We start from the raw sequence: 24522 nt of genomic DNA, 5'->3' as shown, positions 1-24522 counted from the left end.
AGAGTATTACTGAGTTCTTTCTGAGTGTACAAGAGTGTTTTGTGGTATAAGAGCTGGATATAAAGTCAGACCTGGAAGATCCTAACTTGGAAGTTTTTAAGCAAGTCTGACAGTGCATTTTTCTTAGAAATAACTTCTTTTCAAGAATAATTTCTTGAATAATAATTTCAAAAATAATTTCTTTTCAAGAAAGTTATAGGCATGTATTTTGGTATAAAAGGATTTAAATATAAAATAAAAAAAAACTTACAATGCTTAAAATTTACAGAGATGAAGGTATGTCTTTTTAAACTTGGGGCAGGTATAGCCAGAAGCTGATGGAACAGCAGGGAAAGAAGGCAGATGGAGGAGATCCGCAGCACCAGCCTCAGCCCATTGTGCACACCTGGCTAAATCCAGGGCCCAGTAAAGGTCCACAGTATATTCACTTTTTGCTTACATGCTGGGATTATGAAAGATCCTCACAAGAAAAATGGATAAAACATTTGGATAAAATGTTTATCCATAAAAATGGATAAAACATGAGTGTTTGGGAATCTTTGAGGAGGAGATACCTTGAAGAAGAATAAATCCTGGAACAGCTTAGAATTTGTTTATGCTTTCAGCTACTGATTAAAGTTCAGGGTAAAAAACGAAGCAGTAGATGGTCAACAAAATGGAGGCTTAAAAGAAAACTAATAAAAATTCTTTTTAGGCAGATGCAGATAAAGGTCTGTACTGTTAATACAAATGAGTCACTAGCTTTCTTCTGAAGTAACTTGTTTTCAATACCAAAACCCAGACGGCATACCAAATGACAAAGCCCCTGATACACATATGGAACCCTGAGAAGCCTTTGCTCTTAAAGAGTGGGAACATTTGCTACTTCCAAGCACCGCACTGGGGATTCTGGATTGGCACTCCTTTGGGGAACAGACATCAAGGTATGAAGAATGGTATGTCAGCCATTGCTGGTAATAAAGAAAGCAATCAAAGAAGTCTGCTGCCTACTTCTTATTCTTCATCCCCCGTACCAACCAGAGTAAATGATTTGAAAATAACATGGATAGATCTATTTTTTGGTGAAAACAGGTGACATGGACACTTCAACTGGCTAAAACACACGCCATTTATTCAGCCAAGATTTTTTAAAAGTTAACTAAACATTTGGTTTTACACTGGGCATTGCAACCTATGACTTCTTCTTGTTCATAATTTCAAATTCAGAATAGGTTTAAATTTTTCCTACCCACTGAAAAAAGACTTCAGTAAATTAACCAGTCAACATAAGTTTTTAGTATCCACACTGTAACTGGTAGCTAAATCAATGCTCCACAGAAGGCAATTTTTCTTAAATCACTCCGGTCACCCATTTGAATTACTCTAAATATCTTTATGTTCCAGAAGCATTCCAAAGGCATTCATTAACCTATAGATCCATTTTAAAAGCTTATCTCGGATACAACCATCTCCAAAATCTCTTCCTTTCCCTTCAGAAAAGCCATGAGATTTTAGAGAAGAGCAATCCAAGTAGAATAAATAGTAAGTGGTGCTGGCTGGAGCTTCCTGTATCTGAGGAACAGAGACATGGCCAGTGAGATGGGCCACAGTGAGCAAAGAGAGTGGGCGAGGGAAACAGGTACCACCCTTTGAGATCTTGGTAAGGAGGCTGGATTTTTATTTTAAATAAATTTGAAAGTATCAGCAAGTTTTAATACTAGAGTTGTGAACTGGACACGTGAGTACTCAAAGAGTTATAGTAAAAGCATATTTTTTTTCTATCATACCCTTTATTTTATCTAACTCTCAAAATGAGAAAATTGAAGTATAAAAAGTTCAGTAACATTAATAATATAAGGATTAGGGGACAAGTACGTAACAAAGTAAAATGGAAACATGGACAAAATTTTATATATGATATTGATGTCCTGTTTCAACCACTTTCAGGACAGAATCTGCCTGTAACTTAAATATTTTAGAAACTCTCTGACCTGGGGTAAAGTAAAAAGCTACTTTTTACCAAAGAATTGCTCTCTTAAGTGTCAAAAATTGGTAGATAACCCTGGGAAAGACTAACCTGCCTGCCAGAATCTGATAATATAAGCATTAGAATTTATGTTAGCAATGTAACTCATGCAATATACTTAAAAACACATCTCTGCAGGTAAAGGCAGGAATAACTGCATTAAAACAAGGATTATCAAAGATACAATACAGTTCCTTAAATGTAAAAATCCAGTGTTCTCTGCATTTTGAGATGGTGAAAAGTTAAGTTTATGGCAACATCAAGATGTCTGAAATGATTAAGAAAATGCACGTCAATGACTAAATGAAGACAGTAAAACAAAAAAGCCAGGGAAAAATTTCTTAACTGGATGATACACACTCCTCCAAATCCATGAGATCTGATCTGACTAATATCTCACCTTTTTGAAAGATATCAGTACCTCCCACCCTTTTTGAAACTGCAAAGATGAAGGCAATAACCATCTGTTTGGTACACAGGACACACTGTCAGTATTTTTCTCCTACTTTGAATCTCCATGAGGTGGCTTTTGAAGAGTAGGGAAGAGACAGGATAGTGAGAACATCTTTAAAACACTAACTAGAAGAGAAAAAAAATTATACAGCTTTAACCATTTACATGGAACAGATCATCACAATGAAAAAAGAAGTTGAACTACAGAACAAAAAATTGCAAGAGTTAAACACATGAGACATAGAAAAGCCCAATTTTTTTTTCTTAATTAATTAAATCGCTTAAAAATTCAAGACTTTATTTCTTATTGTATATACTACTTGGATTAACTACATTTCTTAATGAAAATTTTGTTTAAAAGATTTTTAATTAATTTGTTACAATATTGTTTCTGTTTTCTGTTTTGGATTTTTGGCCATGAGGTATATGGGATCTTAGCTGCCTAACTAGGGAATGAACCCAGACCCTCTGCATTGGAAGGTGAAGTCATAGCCACTGGACTGCCAGGGAAGTTTCTTAATTTCTATTTGCATTAAAGATATAAGGGACTCTACCCTACCTAGGCAAGAAAAGACAGACTTTAAAAAATTGAAAGGTGCTATGGGAAACTGTGAAATATGTACTTGCCTTTACACTAAAGAAGAGAGAGGCTATCAGCATGAATCAGTATAGTATTATCTACCTAAGAAAGTATTTTACTGGCTAAACTCAGGGTCAGGTATACCCTAAGATAGAAGAAATTTAAAAAACACATTATCTTCGAGTTTTAAAAGAAAATATAAGCAGCTTTTTGCTCGTGCTAAGTCACTTCAGTCATGTCTGACTCTTCGACCTTGTGGACTGTAGCCCGCCAGGCTCCTCTGTCCATGGGATTCTCCAGGTAAGAATACAAGAGTGGGTTGCCATGCCTTCCTCCAGGGATCTTCCTGACCCAGGGACTGAACTTGAGTCTCCTGCATTGCAGGCACACTCTTTAATGCTGGGCCACTGGGGAAGGCCATAAGTAGCTAGAAATTAGAATTTCTATTTACCACTGACCTAAGATAACAAGAAATTAGATGAAAAAAAATCTTAGCAATGGAAACAGAATACTACTATTTATTTCCCTGTTCATCCATTTTTATTAATTCTAAAAACTGTCTATTTTTAAAATGTTACATTTGCTTATAGAAGGAAGTTCCAATTTGATAAAGGATCCTGGTAAAGAATGGTGCTTGGGGTTGGAAAACAGGAGCTTGAGCTCTTTCATTCCTACTTAATACAGAACAGAACTGAGGCCTTGAGCACATCTCCTCGTATCTTCAAACTTGTTTTTCCATCTAAACAGAGATTATGGTATTACCTTAGTGATCTCATAGAGCCAATGTATGTACAAATTGCCATGTAAATTTTAAGTTCTTATTGAAATTCAAAGTGGTAAACTTTAGGATTCAGTTTAGTATTGTTTCAGACTGTGCTTATATTTGTTTCCTAAATGAAAACATTAACTAAAATGAAGGTTAATATCACTCAAAGGGCACTCAAGCTAACTTCATCTCTGTTGCATTGTTAATAATAATGTTATAATCAATGGGAAACATCTTATATTTGGGAAAGTTACTCTAGATGCAATTATAAAATTTATGCTACAAAGCTAGGAATTATGCAAGAAAGGTATAAATATATTTTACTTTAAAGTCACTGATATAATTTGATCCTTTATTAAAAATCTCTGAAAGCTATAATGAAAAGTGGCACAAGGGAGAAAAATTTTAGTGGGGATATATAATTTCATTTTGCTGTTTTACTGTGGGGTGGGGGAGGTGGGATATATGAAGTAGCATTAAAAATAACCACAACAAAAAAACCGTTTCTCTCCAGAGGAACAAATTGTTATATAGATTAAATTTTTCATAAAATATTTATAGTTGTCATGAATGACCTCTCAGGCTGACATTTATAATAGCGACAAAAAAAAAAAAAAAATCCACTTTGATGCAGCTAAATGGATGTTTCCCCTCATCCCAATTTAATTAAAAGTTATATCTTGCCCTGAGAACTTATGAGTGTCATTTATCTTCTACTGTGGGCAAATGTAAAAATACTAGTATTATTTTTTTTTATGCTTAAGTGAAAAGTGTATGCCATGATTAAGTATGTCTGCCTCAGCTATTTTATCTCTCTTCCTTTAATCTAGGAGATCTGAATATATGGCACTATAGAAATACCACACCAATACTTCAGGATCAAACTTAAGTTAATACTTTATGAACAAGGCTCAGAGAAAATACAAAACTGAACCTGACAGTCTCAACCATTAAAGAGGCATCTAATCCAGTAGGGAAGAAAGGTTTTTAAATAACTATAATGGAAAAGCCAAGTAAAATACTGTTATTAATAGAGTTTAGAAAAGGATATTAATTCTGACTGGCAGCATCAGGAAGTTTTTGTGGAAAGTGTGGTATTTGAGCAATGTCTTGAGGGGTATGTTATTTACACAGGTGGGGCTGGCATTCCTGATTGATGAAGCATATTCCTGAAAGCACCTAACATACAAGTAACTGTGAGATACAAGTGTTTTCACTAGAGTGCAGTCTCTAAAAGAGTAGGGGCTGTGGCTTATCTCACCCACTGCCGTATCAACAGCATTTGGAACAGGGTCTGGTGCAAGATAAATATTAAATAAATGAATGAATAAACTGGACCCTGGGTAAATGAAACAAAAAAAAAAAAATTGGAGAAAGATACTGGAAATGTAGTTTGAGCCCAGAAAAGCTTAAGAATATGTAGGTGAAAAAGACCACTGCAAGTTTTAGGAGGATAAAGTGATCTACTATGTGTGTTAATATTAAACTTTTAAAGGCAATGCCAATTGATTAGAGAGGTGATTCCATTTACAAGGTAACATAAAAGGTACCAGGAGCACAAAGAAAAGTATGGATACAGGACTCAGAGTTGGAACTGACAGGACTTGACAAATGACTGAGGTGTGCAAATGAGTTAAAGATAATTTCAGAAGTCTCCAAACTGAGTGACCAGGGAAATGGTGGTACCATTATGTAAGAAGAGGAAAACAAGCAAACTGCAAATTCTGGTTCAGAAAAAAACAAAGTCAGTTTTAGGCACATTAAAATTAAGGTGCCATTGATTCATATGGAAAAGTTCAACAAATTGGAAGTTAGAATTGGCATCTAGAGGTAAGCCAGCAAGAAAGCTGGAGATGAACTCAATCAATGGATATTGACTCTGACTGCCTATTTCTGTGGCAGCACCAAAATTTAAGCCATCAACATAGCAGTGGTATTTATAAGTGTGCATACAGGGACCTTGGAAAATTTACCCATTTAAAACAAAAGAGGGGAAAGGATTACTGGAAGAGATTAAGATAGAATGATGAGATCAAGGGAATATTTTTAAAGAAGGAAGCTAAAGGGAAGCAGGGGTACAAGCTATTCAAACCTTTAAGAATCTTTCCTAGTTCTGTCATTTTCCCTTCAGAGTATACATGAAAAAGTTCAAATAAATGTAAAGTAGGAGTCAAGCTCTTAAAAAAAAAAACCAAACAAACCTAGGAACACAGACAAATCTTATACATGTCACAAGGAACCAGTGAGGTCTAGAAGCAAATGGAAAAAGGTGGATCATTTAGACTCTATATACCTCTGTTACTTGTTCAGAAACAATTTTTTTAAAAAATGAAGTTTGTAAAAAATACTAACATGAACTTAGCAGTATAGTGAGTATTACTGAAGGATATTTAAATACAAGACATAATTCCTGCCTCAAAGAAATTACAAAGCCATTTTGAACTAAGAGCAAATCATACAAAGGTATTTACACTAAATCCTTTCTTTAGAGTTCCAAATGAGAGAGCACAGATGAACGATACCAATGCAAGTCATCACTAATGCAAATCAGGAGGGCAAATGCCGCTCTGGTTTGAGGGTCCTCTCTCACAGATTTGAGACCCTACTGACACTGAGTTGAGATCATTCAAATATAGAATGGATTATATACCCATTACCATAAAGCAAGTTAATGGGTTTAAACTACATTTAAGTGCCTTTCAGGTATAGTATACCAATGCACACTATTTAAAGTGGTTAAAAAAGTGCTTGTCTTTTAACATCCTTACCATCATTTACTGTTACTCTTCTCAAATCTTGTTAACTTGATAGAAGTAAAAAGGTGTATTATTGCTTTGGTTGAAAGTTTTCATTTGATCATTTGGGTTTCTTTCTGCAAATGTCTGTTACTGATTTGTAGAGCTTGTTATACCTAAAAGACATCCTGTTGTCACTGCCAATTTCCAAAGTGACAGACTTTATTTTCTTGGACTCCAAAATCACTGCAGACAGTAACTGCAGCCATAGAATTAAAAGACACTTGCTCCTTGGAAGAAAAGTTATGACAAACCTAGAAAGAGTATTAAAAAGCAGAGACATCACTTTGCCAACAAAGGTCTATATAGTCAAGCTTTGGTTTTTCCAGTAGTCACGTATGGATGTGAGAGCTAGACCACAGAAAAGGTTGAACGCCAAAGAACTGATGCTTTCAAACTGTGGTGCTAGAGAGTACTCTTGAGAATCCCTTGGTCAGCAAGGGGATCAAACCAGTCAATCCTAAAGGAAATCAACACTGAATATTTATTGGAAGGATTGATGCTGAAACTGAAGTTCCAATACTTTGGCCACCTGATGCAAAGAGTCAACTCACTGAAAAGACCCTGATGCTGGGAAAGACTGACAGTAGAAGGAAAAAGGGCCAACAGTATGAGATGGTTGGATGGCATCACTGACTCAGTGGACATGAGTCTGAGTAAACTCCAGGAGACAGTGAAGGACAGGGAAGCCCAGTGTGTTGCGGTCCACGGGGTTGCAAAGAGTCAGACATGATGGAGCGACTGAACAACAACAGTATAGATCCACATGCATTTTCCTTCTTTTTCTACAACTCTTCAAATACCCAAATCAATCTCACTGTTAAGACACAATATTATTGTATTTTTTTTTTTTTTTTTTGGTCACACTGACGCTGTGAGGCATGTGGGGCTTTAGCTCCCCCACCAGGGATCAAACCCATGCCCCCTGCATTGGGAGCATGAAGTCTTAACCACTGGAGCTCCAGGGAAGTTCCAATATTATTGTTATTTGTACTATAGGCAACATTTACGAGTGCTTTCTACCTAACAGGTACTGTGGTAAATATATTACATGCATTATCTCACTTAATCTTCACAAGCCCTATGTTCTGTCATTATCTCCATTCCTGAGATATTTGCCTTTATTTCTCTAGATTCTACACTCTCTAATGACATGAATTACACCTTGTATAAACATCTAGTTAAGTTGGAATTCAGTGAATATGCAAGTATGTATGAACTGACTTCATAATTTTTTTCCTTTTAAGCTGCCATAATGTTCACTTTCATCAAATTTACTACTTTGTCAGAGTATAAAGTTGCTAAAAAGAAGGGATATTGTGATTTGTCATCAGATCAGATCAGATCAGTCGCTCAGTCGTGTCTGACTCTTTGCGGCCCCATGAATCGCAGCACAACAGGCCTCCCTGTCCATCACCAACTCCCAGAGTTTACTAAGACTCAAGTCCATCGAGTCAGTGATGCCATCCAGCTATTTCATCCTCTGTCGTCCCCTTCTCCTCCTGCCCCCAGTGTATTTGGCTTTAGCCCCCATTTCTGGTACTTAGCTCCTAAAATGCTGAGAGCCATAGAGTTTCTTGTTATGTTAATGAACTGACTTTTGGAGAACACATAGGCAATTTAAGGATGAAGGTCTACCATGTGATTTTGAAGGTTGAAACTTCATTGCCCTCAATGGCCAATGATTGATTAAATACGCCTAGTATTTAATGAGGTTTTTATAAAAACCCAAGCACTACCTGGGAAGTCTACCATAAAGGCCCAAAAGGACATGGTTCAGAGAGCCTCCAGGCTGATGAATCAGAACATGTCTACATGCTGTCTTGCATGTGTGCACGCTCAGTCGCTCAGTCATGTCCAGCATTTTGCCACCACAAGGACTCTAGCCCATTAGGCTCCTGTGTCCATGAGATTTTCCTGGCAAGAATGCAGGCATGAGTTGCCATTTTCTCCAGGGGATCTTCCTGACCCAGGGATTGAACCTACATCTCCTGAACTGCAGGCAGATTCTTCACCACTGAGCCACCTCGACATGCTGCCTTGGTGGGCCTCAGATTTCATGGGGACAGAGCTTCTTTGGTATCTCACCCTAAGTATCTTTTCATCTGGATGTCAGTCCACATTCATTAGCATGCTTTGTATCATTACCAGTAATCTAGTGAGTAAACTAGCTTCCTGAGTTCTGTGAACCAAAACCAAGGAAGGTGGGTGGTCGTGAGAGCCATTTTATAGAGGTTTGTAGCCAGTTGGTCAGAAGTACAGGGAACAACCTTGATTTGTGAATGGTATATGAAGTAGATATATAAAGAATGTTCAAACCACCGTACAATTACAGTCATTTCACATGCCAGCAAAGTAATGCTCAAAATTCTCCAAGCTAGGCTTCAACAGTATGTGAACCAAGAACTCCCAGATGTTCAAGCTGGATTGAGAAAAGGCAGAGAGAGGAACCAGAGATCAAATTTCCAGCATCTGTTGTACCATAGAAAAAGCAAGAGAATTCCAGAAAAACAACTACTTCTGCTTCACTGACTATGCTAAAGCCTTTGACTGTATGGATCACAACAAACTGTGGAAAATTCTTCAAGAGATGGGAATACCAGACCACCTGACCTGCCTCCTGAGAAACCTGTATGCAGGTCAAGGAGCAACAGTTAGAACCAAACATGGAACAACAGACTGGTCCCAAATAGGAAAAGGAGTACGTCAAGGCCGTATATTGTCACCTTGCTTATTTAACTTAAATGCAGAGTACATCATGAGAAATGTTGGGCTGGATGAAACACAAGCTGGAATCAAGACTGCCAGGAGAAATATCAGAAAACCTCAGCTATGCAGATGACAAAACCCTTATGGCAGAAAGCAAAGAAGAACTAAAGAGCCTGTTGATGAAAGTGAAAGAGGAGAGTGAAAAAGCTGGCTTAAAACTCAACATTCAAAAAATGAAGATCATGGCACCTGGTCCCATCACTTCACAGCAAACAGATGGGGAAACAATGGAAACAGTGACAGATTTTATTTTCTTGGACTCCAAAATCACTGCAGATAGTGACTGCAGCCATGAAATTAAAAGACACTTGCTTCCTGGAAGAAAAGCTATGACAAACCTAGAGAACATATTAACAAGCAGAGACATTCCTTTGCCAACAAAGATCCATCTAATCAAGGCTACGGTTTTTCCAGCAGTCATGTATGGATATGAGAGTTGGACCATAAAGAAAGCTGAGCACTGAAGAACTGATACTTTTAAACTGTGGTGTTGGAGAAGACTATAGAGTCCTTTGGACAGCAAGGAGATCAAACCAGTCAATCCTGAAGGAAATCAACCCTAAATATTCATTGGAAGGACTGATGCTGCAGCTGAAGCTCCAATACTTTGGTCACCTGATGTGAAGAGCTGATTCTGTGGAAAAGACCCTGATGCTGGGAAAGACAGAAGGCAGAAGGAGAAGAGGGCACCAGAGGAGATGGTTGGATGGCATCACTGATTCAATGGATATGAGTTTGAGCAAGATGGTGAAGGACAGGGAAGCCTGGTATGCTGCGGCCCACGGGGTCACAAGGCGTCAACTGAGGGACTGAACAACATATGAAGTGGGTGTCAGTCTTTCAGGTCTGAGCCCTTAACCTGTGGCATCTGATGCTATCTTTGGATAGACAATGTCAGGATTGAGTTGTATTGTATCAACAGAATATCCAGCTGATGTCAGAGAATTGCTTGGTGGTGTGAGGAAAGAGCCCATATGCTGAAGCTGGTGTCAGAGTCTTAAAAGGTTATCTCAGTTTTATAGATGCACAGATTTCTGGAAACTTGAATCTATCTACAGGCATACTGTAGTAACTCAGTACTGTGTACTGAATAACAGTAAGTGCCGAAGTAGTAGTTTAAGTTCTTATAAAAAAACCTATACATGTACTAAGATTATGACAGCTGATTATTCTTAAGACCACTGTAAGAGTGAAAAAATTCATGGAAATAAAAAATTGTGAATAAGTACTACCAAACAAAATTCATAAAATGATAGCAAATTTATCCTGATTCTGCAGATTTCTTATATATTACAATACAGAAAGAACAGAAGTCCTCTTTCTTCATTGGGTTTGTTGCTACAGGAAAAGCATAATTTTTCTTATATATAAATCAATATCCAACAATAACATCTCTGCTTATGGGAGAAATAAACAGCTGGGATGTTTACAAAATATAATGTGCTTCAGGGGACTTTCTCAAATCATATGACTTTAGTAGACAGAAATTATTTTCCTCTTAGATCTCTTGAGGATTTAGCAGAAATACTGAAATCATAACTTTCTCTTACAACATATCTAGCCAAGTCCAAAGATACAGGGAACACTTCAGTAAATACTAAAAAAAGAAAAAAGAGCCAGTCATTTTCAAGTAATAGTTGAGATTTACTAACAAATAATGGAAAATTGGATACTTTTAAATAAAATTAGTAACTTCAAAAAATGAATCAATTTCTATTTAACTTCTGAAAATGAAAATTTTCACAATTGTATATGCTGTTATCTTTTGAAAAGATACTGAGATTTTCAAATTAGTGTACTTATTGTTAAGGCTGAAAATGAGAAAGGGTATTACCATCAAACTATATGCTTAATTCATAAAGAGGAATAAAAGAAGTGCTCTTGCATAGCACATTCCAGTGGGAGAGAAAAAGTTAATCAATTCAACTCAATTTTAGCTGAGGGCATTTTTCCATGACTGCTGAACCCTAGCATGTGTCAGGCAACTAAAATTACACTAAAATGTGTAAGCTCTGTTGTTATTTTAGAGATAATCCAGGAAGCAAAACAAAGCCAAAAATTCTCTCTGCATTTTTAACATGAAATGCTTTAATCTTCAATCAAGTGTATACTTTTTCTGTTTTAAGATCTTTATGCATTATCTCCTTTTTTGTGTATGTTTGAAAGTTTCCAAAATAAAAACAAAAAGAACAATAACAAAAATGATTCTGTATTTCCAACATACTGTTCATTGTTTAAAATAATTCTTACTACTTACCAGTCTCTGCTTTTGAAGTTCTTCTCTAAGAATTCTATCTTCTGGTAAAACATCACATAACAAAAAATAATTGTCTTGTTCTTCTGTTGAGATATGAGAAAAATAAATGAGAAATGTTATTTTTTACTTAAAAAAATTTTTTATTTCTTAAAAAAAAAAAATCTCTTCTGGTATATAGTTCTGTTTTAGTTTCATCGAAGTTATTAGAAAATATAAACAGAAAAATTTAATTTTAGCTACTATTTTAGAGAATTACAACTAAAGAAAGATTATTCATTTGAATTTTTGGATTGCAGGGGAAAGATGGTAGTCAAGATGTACACTTACCAGATGGAGCTGTACAATTGATTCTTATCACACTACAAAAATCTGTAATGGGCTGTTCAGTGAACCTTTTCCTCCAATATAAAATGTACCTTAGAACAATCATAAAGAAAGAACAGTGAGAAGAGGCAATGAACTACTTACTTGAGAAAGAGTATTTTATAAGAACATTTAATTATCTTAAAGCAACAAATCAAATGTTGACTGAAAACTGCTAGAAAATGTGCAAATAGAAAGGCAGAAGAGCACTGTAGAACCATGAAATATTTAATGAAATAACATTACCCTGTAAGGGCATGAAAAGGATTACATTTTACCATCCGCAAATTCAATAAACAGATATACGGGAAAACTAAAATGAATTACTTTTATGTAATAATGAAGTTTTTTTTGAAAATCACATCTATGTTTATGTGAATTTAAAATGCAACAATGATTAAAAAGGCTTCATCACACATTTTCCAATAAATTGAAAGTTAGGTGTTTACCTTATACATCAAGAGATCATGATGACAATGCAACAAAAGGTCTGTCTAAATTCAATATCTATATAACAAGATAGAACAATTCCATATTGCCCATGCTGTATCTGAAAGGAGGGAAATTTAGCTTTTAGAAAAATAGCCAAGCTTACAATTCCTGTATCTAATAAGCTGAGTTAGAAGAAGGATACTGGCTAAATTTAAAAGCAAAGCATAATACCCAGACCTGTGTCATTTGATGAAAGAGGGAGAAAGATAACAGGATTCAACAAACTGTTCATCTTTCCATTTACCTAAAAAGATTTACACTGACAATTGCAATCCCATTTATCAAATTATACAAAGAAGAGAATGTGATCTCCTTCATGGAGGAGAAAGGAGATGGAAAGGTTGACTATATAATTGACTATTTATCAGAATACATGGTCGATGGATAAAAAAAAGAACCTTACAACAAAGAGCCAAAATCTGTGAAAGAGATGGAACTTAGTGAAACAGATAAAGTACACAGAAAGAATACATTTAAATGGCCTGATACAGCACCAAGCGGTGTTCTGCATACAGTAGGTCCCCACTAAATGTTTTAAAGAGATAGAAGAGTATCTAAAGATTCCTCTAAGTTCTCTAAGTAGTCTCCAACCCCCAGTATTTCAGCTCTTTTTTATCCTTTCCTTAATTTCCCAAACCTACAGTCTCCTATAGAAAGGACATACATTATATATTAGAAAAAAAATGTGCTGGGAGAGAGGTCTGAGAGAAAGAGAACCATGACATGAGCTTATATAAAATATAAATGGATGACAACACCATGAATAGAATATACAAGTAAAAGAAGTAAAAGAATAACGTGTAACAACGGAACCACATGCTTTAGTTCATTCTTCTCACGTATAACCATGCTGTCAACCTGGATGGGTAAAAAGGGGGAGAACCCTTTCCTTATAAAACAGTGCTAGACCTTATTTTAAGAGATCTGAAAATGATGTATCTTAGGCTCCAGCTCACCCTCAAACCATAAATAGTATAAATAATGAACTACGACACTATGGCTAGCTTACTGGCTTCCACATAGAAGTATCAGAGCAGAAAGCCTTTCAGATCCATCAAAGTACACAAAAAGAGGAAAAGCACCTATAAAAGGCAGACATGTTGTTTCCTTTGCCATTCTGGCCAGCTTCAGCAACCTTCCACTTCCCAGTTATCCTACACAGTTACTCTCATTCTCCTCCTTTCCATTTCCCACTAGTTGCTTTTTTTCCCTCTCCAGGGGAAAGAGAAATAAAAGGCAAGAGAAGACTTAAGAGAATAAAAAGAACATTCCCAGACACTTTTCTTACTCTTCCCTTAGTATATTTTCTATTGCAGAATGGTGACATGGATGAAGGACCACAAGAGAACGTCCATTAGAGATGTCAGGAACAGAAGATAGATCGTTCTTCCAAACTGAAATACACAGTCATCTATTTTCATGATTAATCAAATTCATACAGCAGGACCAGGTGCTGAGAAAACTGACTTAAAAAAATAGAAGAGTCATGTTTTATCTGGAGCTCCCTCATAGCTACCACTAGAATACATCAAGGAGAGGTTCATCACTCTTGATTACTATTCCACTGAAGTGGGTGATATCCTCTGGGGAAAACAGAATAGTCACCAGCCCATTAGTGTATAGTTTGTTAAAAGGCAATGATAACTGCATGAAGCAGATGACTAGATAAGAGCAGATACTAGTGATGAGACTGTCCTGTGAACTGTCATTGACCAATTCTGTAACAGAGTCAACACAGTAAGAGTCTCTTACCTGCACAAATCATAAGCTAGAAGTAGTTTAGCTTTTCAGATTAAACCTATGGTCAAACCCTCACAGTTGATGTTTTATTAACTGATTACACCAGCCCCGCAGGCAGCAGTGAATAGAGAAGCAGGGCCTTTGCCTTTAGAGATATGAGTCTGAATTGAAAGGTTTTTTAAAACTTCTGAAACTTGGCTTACTCATTTGCAAAATGGATTGCTGATAATTAAATAGGATGATACATGTAAAGCAGCACCCACCATTCTGGGTGTTTAATAAATGGCAGCTATTATTGTAAGGAAAAATAACATATTTAGATAAAACTGGAGTAATAAAGAATTTGTTTATTCCAAAGAAATCCTGGCATCCAAAACAACAACAAAAACAATGATAAGGTTTCACCAAACATGTAATGAGCAAGTTACAACAGTTGTATTAGTAGGGTCAGAAGGCACACACAGGTGCCTGAGGCGGGGGAAGAGGAGAGTGATCAAAGGATGAGAACTATGAGCAGCTACTGTTACTGAGACCCTACCTGCCCAAGGTCACACAACCGTGACCTTTCCAATTGGGATCTGTTGTCTCCAAATCTTAAGTCTTCTACAACATCATGACTCTCTTGTCACTTGAGGGCCAATCTACATAACAACCTCAGAACAAGAAAGAAGCAGGAGAAAGCCTCTAGGATTATATTAATAGTTGTAATGGATAGTTGAAGAATTTCCTCAGAGACCATGGAGAGACTCAACTTCCTTAGAGCCCATGGAAAAAGTTTTTGACAGGGCAAAACCAAAGTACAGAAATGAAGTCTGAAGGGAGGGGGAAGTTCTTCCCTTTCTGAAAAGCATACTACCTAAAAGCAGCTCTTGATCTGAACTGCTCCTAACCTCCTGTGTAGGTACTGAAAGCTGACACCAGCTGTTTGGGGCTGTGGAATTGGAACTGCTTGACTAGGCAAGAGAGACTCTGAAATGAAGTGAAAGTCACTCAGCTGTGTCTGACTCCTTGCGACCCCATGGACTGTAGCCCGCCAGGCTCTTCTTTCCAAGAGATTCTCCAGGCAAGAATACTGGAGTGAGCTGCCATTTCCTTCTCCAGGGGATCCTCTGAACTCAGGGACTGAACCCTGGTCTCCTGCACTGCAGGCAGATTCTTTACCCACTGAGCCACCAGGGAAGATCTCAAGAGAGACCCTACAGTGGCACTAATTCTTCTGAAGTCCTGATTCCAAAAGTCAATGGCTCTGAGTCTCCAAGGACTTCCATGTTCACTCCTATTCTCCACAGTCTTTTAAGAGAAGGCTCACGTCACACATTTGTTTTGTATCACTGTTTACCTCAATGTGGTAGGCACAAGGGACATGATAACTAACAGCAGCTGACTTAAAATCATGGAGAGAGCCTGTCTGACAGAACCTCAGTTATGCTCCTCAAATTGTTAAGGCTTCCCATGGGGTGAAGGGAGAGAAAATGTTGTTATATGCTCACAGTCTAGAGGCCTTTCCATTCATTAAAAGTTATTTTATTGCTCCATGAACAAGTAGTTATGAATTCTGGAAAGGATGTTTTTTAGACACCATCTCTAGAAACATCTCTGAGATTTTGTTAGGCAGTTCTGAGGAAAAGAGAATAATGCAGGTAAGAGGTCAGTCCAATAGACACAAAGTTGTCATTTGAGTGGTCTCCTCCTGACCAAAGGTTGGGTGACACCAACATCAAATGAAAAAAGCCATGCTACAAAAGTGAAATATTATCATAAACTACCATGTAAATTAAATAAATTATCATACCTTATGGTATACTAAATGAACAGCTCTGAACTACAACAAATTTTTGACCTAAGTCTAGATTTAAGATGAATCACAGTTATCACATAATAGTACTTTTAGTTTACCACAGAATTAAGAAGTGTCAATATATCCATTTTCCTGTGGTTGGTAAAAACATTCAGATAAATTGTATTCAACCGAGACATGTCTTAAAGATAGCAGATGTTCAACACATGCATTTGTGGCATTTTTTCCTACCCACTAAAACTTATTGTTCCATGTTAAGAAATCATTTAGTACTTCATTTTTTTCCTACTTTTTTAGTTAAGCTACAGTTGCAGCCACCCAATACATAAAGGAAGCCAAGAAATAATATGTGGTATGAACCCTTTATTTGGAGGATAGTTGTCACAGCATTTCATATTTTATTAAAAAGCCATAAAAGTAATTATTTGGTCACCAGCAAATACTTTCTTTCAAAGAATTTTAATCATGTCTAACCAGAAATCTTTGTAGTAATATCATCTTCCCCGTCCAACTCCCCATTGTAACTGGTGTGATACTGACAGAAGCATAAAGATTTGAGATATAGCTGTTAATTAAGTAGCATGGAATGAGTGGAATCTAATATAGAAAGGAGCAAAGAATTAGGAGTTAACATTTTTCTTCTGGAAAAATTTTATCTACTGCATAAAGCTAGCAAATAGCTTATATAAATAGCTATGTTAATAAATGGATCAAAGGAGAGATTTTGTTTGTTTGCTCTTGGAAAGTTTTACTGTTACTTTGTTCCAATAAAGAAAATGTTAAATATATTCCACATGAAACTTTAGAGCTTATTTCTTACAAAGGATGAGGTAAATGCATCTCTTATCTATTATTTATCATCTTTATTACTTATTGTACTCAGAAGCAACAACTCTTCTCTGAGAAGCATATATAATAATTATTACATATAATAATTATTCAACCTATAAAGCAGTTCTGAGTGAATTAATTCATGCCAATTGAACTTCTCACTGTCCCTTCCTCCCCTCAATAACTGTTAAGAAAAAGTCATATAATGCTGAAAAGATTCCAGTTTAATTCTGATCATAGTGGTCAGTGCTTGTACTGTTTTGGAGAGGAATTTTTAGTTTACTTAAACAGTAGGCAGGTAATACCTAAAGGAGACTGAATATTTTAAAAGGTATTAAAGTTTATTCATATACATTCCTGGTCAGTTTGAATTAATCATGTTTTTACTTCCTGAGAATGCAACTAATTTAATTAGGACAATTGACAAGGAAAATCTAGATTTCCAAATTTAAAGTACACTCTAACTACACATTATTTAGCAAGCACTTCTATCAGACAAGCATCTTTTTCTTTTTAATTAAAGCATCCATTTTATTACATAGTTGCATTTAGAATGTGATTGATCTTAACATTTGATTATCAACTCTTAAGCCCTGAGACCTAGCAAATAATTTGATTTTCCTGTCCACATACAGATAAGATTGACAACAAAGATAAAAAGAGAGATTGATTAGAACAAATATAGCCACTCAGCTATCTTACATTAAGTACAAAGGATAAAATACAACCTCTGATTCAGACATTCCTTACAGATTTTAGAAAAGAAAGAAAAATTCAGCATTACTCAATTATCACTGGTTGATCATCACATTTTTCTGCAATTTCTGAGGGAGAATTTGCATTTATATCACAAAAAAGAGTAAAGAAATATAGTTTTACATCAAAGAAAAGCCAAGTGATACAAAATTTAGAAAAGCATTACTTAGCTGATACTCCTATCAATGGTTATTTGAATAAGTAAACAATTCAAAGCTCTCTAGCTTAAGAAGTGTCTAAAACAAAATCAACACATCTGACTACATGTGGGCTGTAGTCCATGGGGTCGCTAGAGTCGGACACGACTGAGCAACTTCACTTTCACTTTTCACTTTTATGCATTGGAGAAGGAAATGGCAACCGACTCCAGTGTTCCTGCCTGGAGAATCCCAGGGACGGGGAAGCCTGGTGGGCTGCCGACTCTGGGGTCGCACAGAGTCGGACACGACTGAAGCGACTTAGCAGCAGCAGCAACTTTGTATCATGTAAGAGAAAACTCCCAAAACACACACACACACACACACACACACACACGTATATACATACGTACGTACATACACACACATACAAATACTTTAATTGAAAGCAAAGAACAATGGATGAGAATGAGAAGCACTGTTTTTCCACTGTAAAAGCTTGTAAAGCTTGTAAAAATCAGCTTATTCTAGGAAATTCCTTGCTGGTTTAGTGGTTAGGACTGTACGCTCCCACTGCAAGGGGCCCAGGTTTGACCTCTAGTCAGGGAACTAAGATTCCCACAAGTGTTTCATGGTGTGGCCAAAAAAAAAAAAAAGCTCATTCTAGGAGTTGGTGACATATATTGTTCATATAACTTTCTATGCCCCCTAAGCATACAGCCCCAAGTCTACTCAAATGCTGAGTGGCAATGCTAAGCGGATAAAAGCAGCCACCACACAGGAGGCACACAGCAGACATTCTGAATAGGTGTTATGCAGTTGAGAAGGACAAAAGGGCTACAGAATAGCTAATATTACCCCTGTGGGCACTGTGGTTATTTGTCCTTAAAAAACAAACTGCTACTCTAGAAGTTTAGAGTACTTAGAATCTGAAATGAAAATTTCTCAAAACAAATTTTACAAACCATAATTAGATCTTCAGGACAGCAACAAATGCCTATTGAAAACTTAAGCTCTAGTTGCAGAAAACTAAGACTTCAAATATATCTTTTGTAATCAAAATACACTTAAAAAGTTGGCTACTATTTATTGGGTATGAAGGATATCAGATGCTAGTTGGTGCTACACGTATCTTGTTTTTATACAAAGCTCAACAATCTTATGAGGGCTGGTGTTACCCCCATTTTATAGATAAGAAAACTGATGCTTAGAGAAGTAAGAAGCTTGCTGGGAGTTATATGGTAAGAAAGTCACTGAGTCTGCATTCAATCCTAGGCCTGCTGGGTTTCACAGTCCACTCTTAATAATACAGCTTGCTGTTTGCAAAACCCATCCTAAGAAAGAAGTCGCTTGCTAAGAATAATGTGGTCTGGCAGATACAGAATTTAGATGCAAGGATATTACAATATCTGGGTTACTCTAATGCTCTGTAGCCTAATTCTAATAGAATTAGGCTATTCTAATGTTTGAGATGCAGAACATCTCAAAATGGGACTTTACCAGATACACCAAAATGTGTGCTTTCAGTAACTATACTAAGCTAGTTAACTACCACCATCTTGTTTGCAAGGTGTTTTCAACTGATAATGACCTACACATAACTACTCCATTATACCTGCTTCAGAGAAGGCATGTCTCTTAGACAATCACTTCTGAGAATCGGTCTAGAATTAGCGAGTCTAGCTCACTTCAGGATCCAGCTATACAGGTTAGGTTCCTACATTTCTCACCATGTCCAGGGTTGGCAGTTACTCAACCACTCACACCTATCTTCTCTTCATCTTCCTCACCCTCTTCCTCTAAGCACCTCAGTCACTGATCTTAGCTGCTGTCTCCTTTTATACCCCTTATACCCCTCTGGGTTGTTGAAAGACTCAGTCTTTTTCTGATTTTCAACTTTATCATAACACTTAAGATTCAAGATCCCCTTTCCCCCAAACCTCCCTTTGGGTGGCTTAAAAAAAAAAAATTTTTTTTTTTTTTTTTAACCAAGTTTATTCTGGGCTGTCGGGAAGAACTCACTTAGCTGGAGAATGTGTGTATCCTGAAATATAAAAAGGACATCAATCTGATAGAGACCAACAATGCAAAAAATTTCATGAGATGTGGTAAAGGGAGTATTATCAACTCTTTAGAAAGTTGATCTGCTTCCAGAATTTGTAGAAATACAACAGTATGTAACATTTTCAAATACAACTTGCTCAAGAATGCAAATAAGCTCAAAGTTGAAAAAAGGCTAAGTTGAAACCTGAAAAAGAGTATGAATTTTCATATTTCTACAGAAATAATTAAGTTAGTAAACCTAATTCTTCTATGGATGAAAACAAAATTTACCTTCGGAAATCAGCAACCAACTTGACATCAGCTATGACAATCTTATGTTCAATAATCATGTGTTTCAGAAGTTTGTCTTGTTCAACCACAGGAAAATGTTCTTCACAGAAAATACAAGGCACAGATGGAGAACCTTCTAAGCTGGTGGTGCCACCTGGACTTTCTGGCAGAGAAAGCGGCTCCAGGATATAATCCTTAGTGTCTGGGAGAGACAAAAAGAAAGAAGAAAAAAGCTGAAATCAACTCCCTTTAGATGGATGATTTCTCGCCTCCTGCATTAAAAGGATCCTAAAGATGTTTACATAATATCTAAAAGAAAATACACAAAAACAGAGAGCAAGATACTTTATTACATGTTAAATAGCTTCTGCAACCCAGAGGCAAGGAGTATTACAAAGCAGCTCAAACTCCCCATTTGCTGGCTTGAATGGGGGAAACTCATTTGTCAGGACAGCTGTGCAACCCCATTCTTGGACACTGGCCAATGGCAGCAACTCTAGGGGGACTTGAGAGGGAGGCTGCAGCACGCTGGGTTAAGGTTCTAAGTCTCAAATGTGACCTATGGCCGAGAGTCATGACACTGGGAGGTAAATGGTATATACTGAGGCTACAGGTGATGCCAGGACAATCTCTTTAGCTGCTTCCTGTTGCACCTGCAAACTTTTTCCTGTCTCTGATTATCTGTCATGTGAGAAGAAGGTAAGTCTCACGTTGGGTTGACACAGCATGTGCTGGGTGGCCCAGGTGGCAATTTGTGATTTGATTTATGTCTATCATTTGCTTACTACACAGTTGTATATCATAACTCAAGTTCTTGTGAACAAAGAGATGAATGTCAGTCACTAGACATACATGATGAACCTTTTTCATGTCTACATTATTCCTTTCCCTAACATCACCTACAGAATCTTTAAGAGTTGAGGTGTTTAAGATCTACAGCTCTGAATTAAGGGCCTTGAATTAGAGACAGTTTTATCACGATTTCTCTTCAGTCTTCTAGACTGAACCTGTCACTGTAGGCATACTACTGAGTAGTTAGCAACCAGGTAATTAGTGGAAGGCATTTGGCATCTGAAGAAGGGCTTTAGAAAGACAGCTTTAGACTTTAGAAAGACAGCTGTTTCACAGACGGCAGTCTCTGGAATTAGGTTACTATTTAATTCTATGTTAAATTTTATTTATTTTTTATTTTACTTTACCTTATTCCTAAATGCCTTTTTAAATGAATAACTAACTGATCAGTTACTGGTACACTGCTGACCCTGGTCTCAGAACTGGATAAATGATGCAAGAGGGCAGCATTCATTCACTCACTCAACAAAACCTAGCTGAATATCTACTGAGTGCTGGCCGTTTCCTGTTTGATGCTGCATGATACTATTCTTACCATCAAGGCTAAAGGGCAGAAAAGTTAAAAGGATAGAGAGAGAAGGGGGGAAAGAGAGAGATGGGGAGATAGGGAGGGAGAGAGAAGAGGAGGCAGGGAGGGAGGGAAGTAGGGAATATACAGCGCTTATGGGAGCATGGGACAGAGGAGTTTAAGTGAGCTTCAGGAAAGTGCCCCGTAAGGAATGTCCTCTAACACATCACTCATAATAGAGGATGCTAAATCAAACTGTTTATTTTAGTTACATAAAATTATTAAATATCAAGAAAGAGAAAACAGGGTACATATGACAATAGGGAGAATATGAAAAATGTTTCAGCACTTTAAAAGCATTATTAGTAAAACTGGCATGTTACCAATTATTACATTCATAAATTAGGTAATGAAATCAAGGATTTCTGGAATTCTATAGCTCTTTAGTTGTAGGATATATTTTTCAGTTACATGTTAAATTCTGTAGGAACTTAAACCTGCACGGGAAAAATAGGTGAGGAAAGAGACAGGGATATGCTTATGAAACTCTACAATATTTTACATTCCCTAGAATAAGATAACAAAAGGCAGCTTATTCTAAGTAGACAATAACCTGCCATCTAGGAAGATGCTCTTCTCCTAAATTTGACTGAAATATCTGTAAATTCACTTATCTTAACGGAAGCAAAGAAACAATATATTAATAATCACCATCAACAGCAAGAACTAACCTTACTAGATGTTTGCTATTTGTAAATTACCAGCAAAGTGTTTAGAGAACTTTCACAATCCTAACTTCCTTGTTGGATTAGTACTATCACAATCCCCATCTCTCAGATGAGAACTGAGACTTAAAAAATTAAATAATTTCCCCAAATCACAGTGTTAGTAAATGGCCTAAGCCTTACAAATAGCTGTGAAAAGAAGACAAGTGAAAAGCAAAGGAGAAAAGGAAAGATATACCCATTTGAATGCAGAGTTCCAAAGAATAGCAAGGAGAGATAAGAAAGCCTTCCTCAGTGATCAGTGCAAAGAAATAGAGAAAAACAATAGAATGGGAAAGACTAGAGATCTCTTGAAGAAAATTAGAGATACCAGGGAACATTTCATGCAAACATGGGCACAATCAAGGACAGAAATAGTATGGACCCAACAGAAGCACAAGATATTAAGAACAGGTGGCAAGAATACACAGAAGAACTGTACATGCATTCTTTACATGTATTCATAGAACTGTAACTGGTACCCCTATTCATACAGCCTTTTCAGACAGAAACCTGAGAGGCTTCCTCATGTCCTTCTCCTTTACTCCCTGTGGCCAACATTACTCAGAACTCTCAGTTTAATCTTCAGAGCCTCCTCTCTCTTCCTCCCTTCTGAGCACTGCCAACACTGCTGCCTCAGACAAGCTCTTAAACTTGAACATCTGCAATAGTCTTCCCACTGGTTAGTCTCTCCCATCTTCAGACATGACCTCTTTCCAATCCATTCTCCCCATATCAGTTTAAAACAGGAGTGGCCCTTCTTCCTGCAGGAAAAGGCCTAAACGCCTTAAGGAGTTAGGTGTAGGTTGAGAGATCAAAAAAAGATCTTAATGACCCAGATAACCACAGTGGTGTGATCACTCACCTAGAGCCAGACATCCTGGAGTGTGAAATCAAATGGGCCTTAAGAAGCATCACTATGAACAAAGCTAGTGGAGGTGATGGAATTCCAGCTGGGCTATTTCAAATCCTAAAAGATGATGCTGTGCAAGTGCTGCCCTCAATATGCCAGCAAATTTGGAAAACTCACTAGTGGCCACAGGACTGGGAAAGGTCAGTTTTCATTCCAATTCCAAAGAAAGGCAATGCCAAAGAATGCTCAAACTACCTCACAATTGCACTCATCTCAGATGCTAGTAAAGTAATGCTCAAAATTCTCCAAGTCAGGCTTCAGCAATATGTGAACCATGAACTTTCAGATGTTCAAGCTGGTTTTAAAAAAGCAGAGGAACCAGAAATCAAATTGCCATCATCTGCTGCATCAGCAAAAAAGCAAGAGTTCCAGAAAAAACATCTACTTCCGTTTTATTGATTGTGCCAAAACCTTTAACTGTGTGGATCACAATAAACTGTGGAAAATTCTTGAAGAGATGGGAATACCAGACCATCTGACCTGCGTCTTGAGAAATCTGTATGCAGGTCAGGAAGCACAGTTAGAACTGGACATGGAACAACACACTGGTTCCAAATAGGAAAAGGAGTACGTCAAGGCTGTATATGGTCACTGTGCTTATTTAACTTATATGCAGAGTACATCATGAGAAACACTGGGCTGGATGAAGCACAAGCTGGAATCAAGATTGCTGGAGAAATACCAATAACCTCAGATACGCTGATGACACCATCCTTATGGGAGAAGGCAAAGAACTGAAGAACCTCTTGATGAAAGTGAAAGAGGAGAGTGAAAAAGTTGGCTTAAAGCTCAAAATTCAGAAAACTAAGATCATGGCATCCAGTCCCATCACTTCATGGCAAATAGATGGGGAAACAATGGAAACAGTGGCAGACTTTATTTTTGGGGGCTCCAAAAACACTGCAGATGGTGACTTCAGCCATGAAATTAAAAGACGCTTGTTTTTTGGAAGGAAAGCTATGACCAACCTAGACAGCATATTAAAAAGCAGAGACATTACTTTGCCAACAAAGGTCCGTCTAGTCAAAGCTATGGTTTTTCCAGTAGTTACGTATGGATGTGAGAGTTGGACTATAAAGAAAGCTGAGTGCCGAAGAATTGGTGCTTTTGAACCGTGGTGTTGAAGAAGACTCTTGAGAGTCCGTTGGACTGCAAGGAGATCCCACGAATACATCCTAAAGATCAGTCCTGAGTGTTCACTGGAAGGACTGATATTGAAGCTGAAACTCCAATACTTTGGCCGCCTGATGTGAAGAGCTGACTCACTGGAAAAGACCCTGATCCTGGGAAAGATTGAAGGCAGGAGGAGAAGGGGACGACAGAGGATTAGATGGTTGGATGGCATCACCGACTCAATGGACATGAGTTTGAGTAAACTCCAGGAGTTTGTGAGGGACAGGGATGCCTGG

General features: G+C 37.2%; 1 protein-coding gene across 1 annotated transcript in view; it reads right to left on the bottom strand.

Annotated features, from left to right (window-relative positions):
• The window catches only part of ZNF277 (zinc finger protein 277), a 139370-nt gene that overhangs the window by 42095 nt on the left and 72753 nt on the right, over positions 1-24522 (bottom strand). Inside the window, exons 3-5 of the mRNA XM_010831177.1 lie at positions 20077-20278; positions 11953-12041; positions 11626-11708 (exon numbers count right to left, since the gene is read on the bottom strand). Of these exons, the coding sequence (XP_010829479.1) occupies positions 11626-11708; positions 11953-12041; positions 20077-20278 (374 nt within the window). The remainder of the gene's footprint in view (positions 1-11625; positions 11709-11952; positions 12042-20076; positions 20279-24522) is intronic.

The sequence above is a fragment of the Bison bison genome, unplaced genomic scaffold (genome assembly GCF_000754665.1).
Source record: "Bison bison bison isolate TAMUID 2011002044 unplaced genomic scaffold, Bison_UMD1.0 scf7180017864525, whole genome shotgun sequence".
Classification (NCBI taxonomy): domain Eukaryota; kingdom Metazoa; phylum Chordata; class Mammalia; order Artiodactyla; family Bovidae; genus Bison; species Bison bison.
Note: the sequence above shows the minus strand (reverse complement) of the source record. Positions and strands in the feature narration are given on the sequence as shown.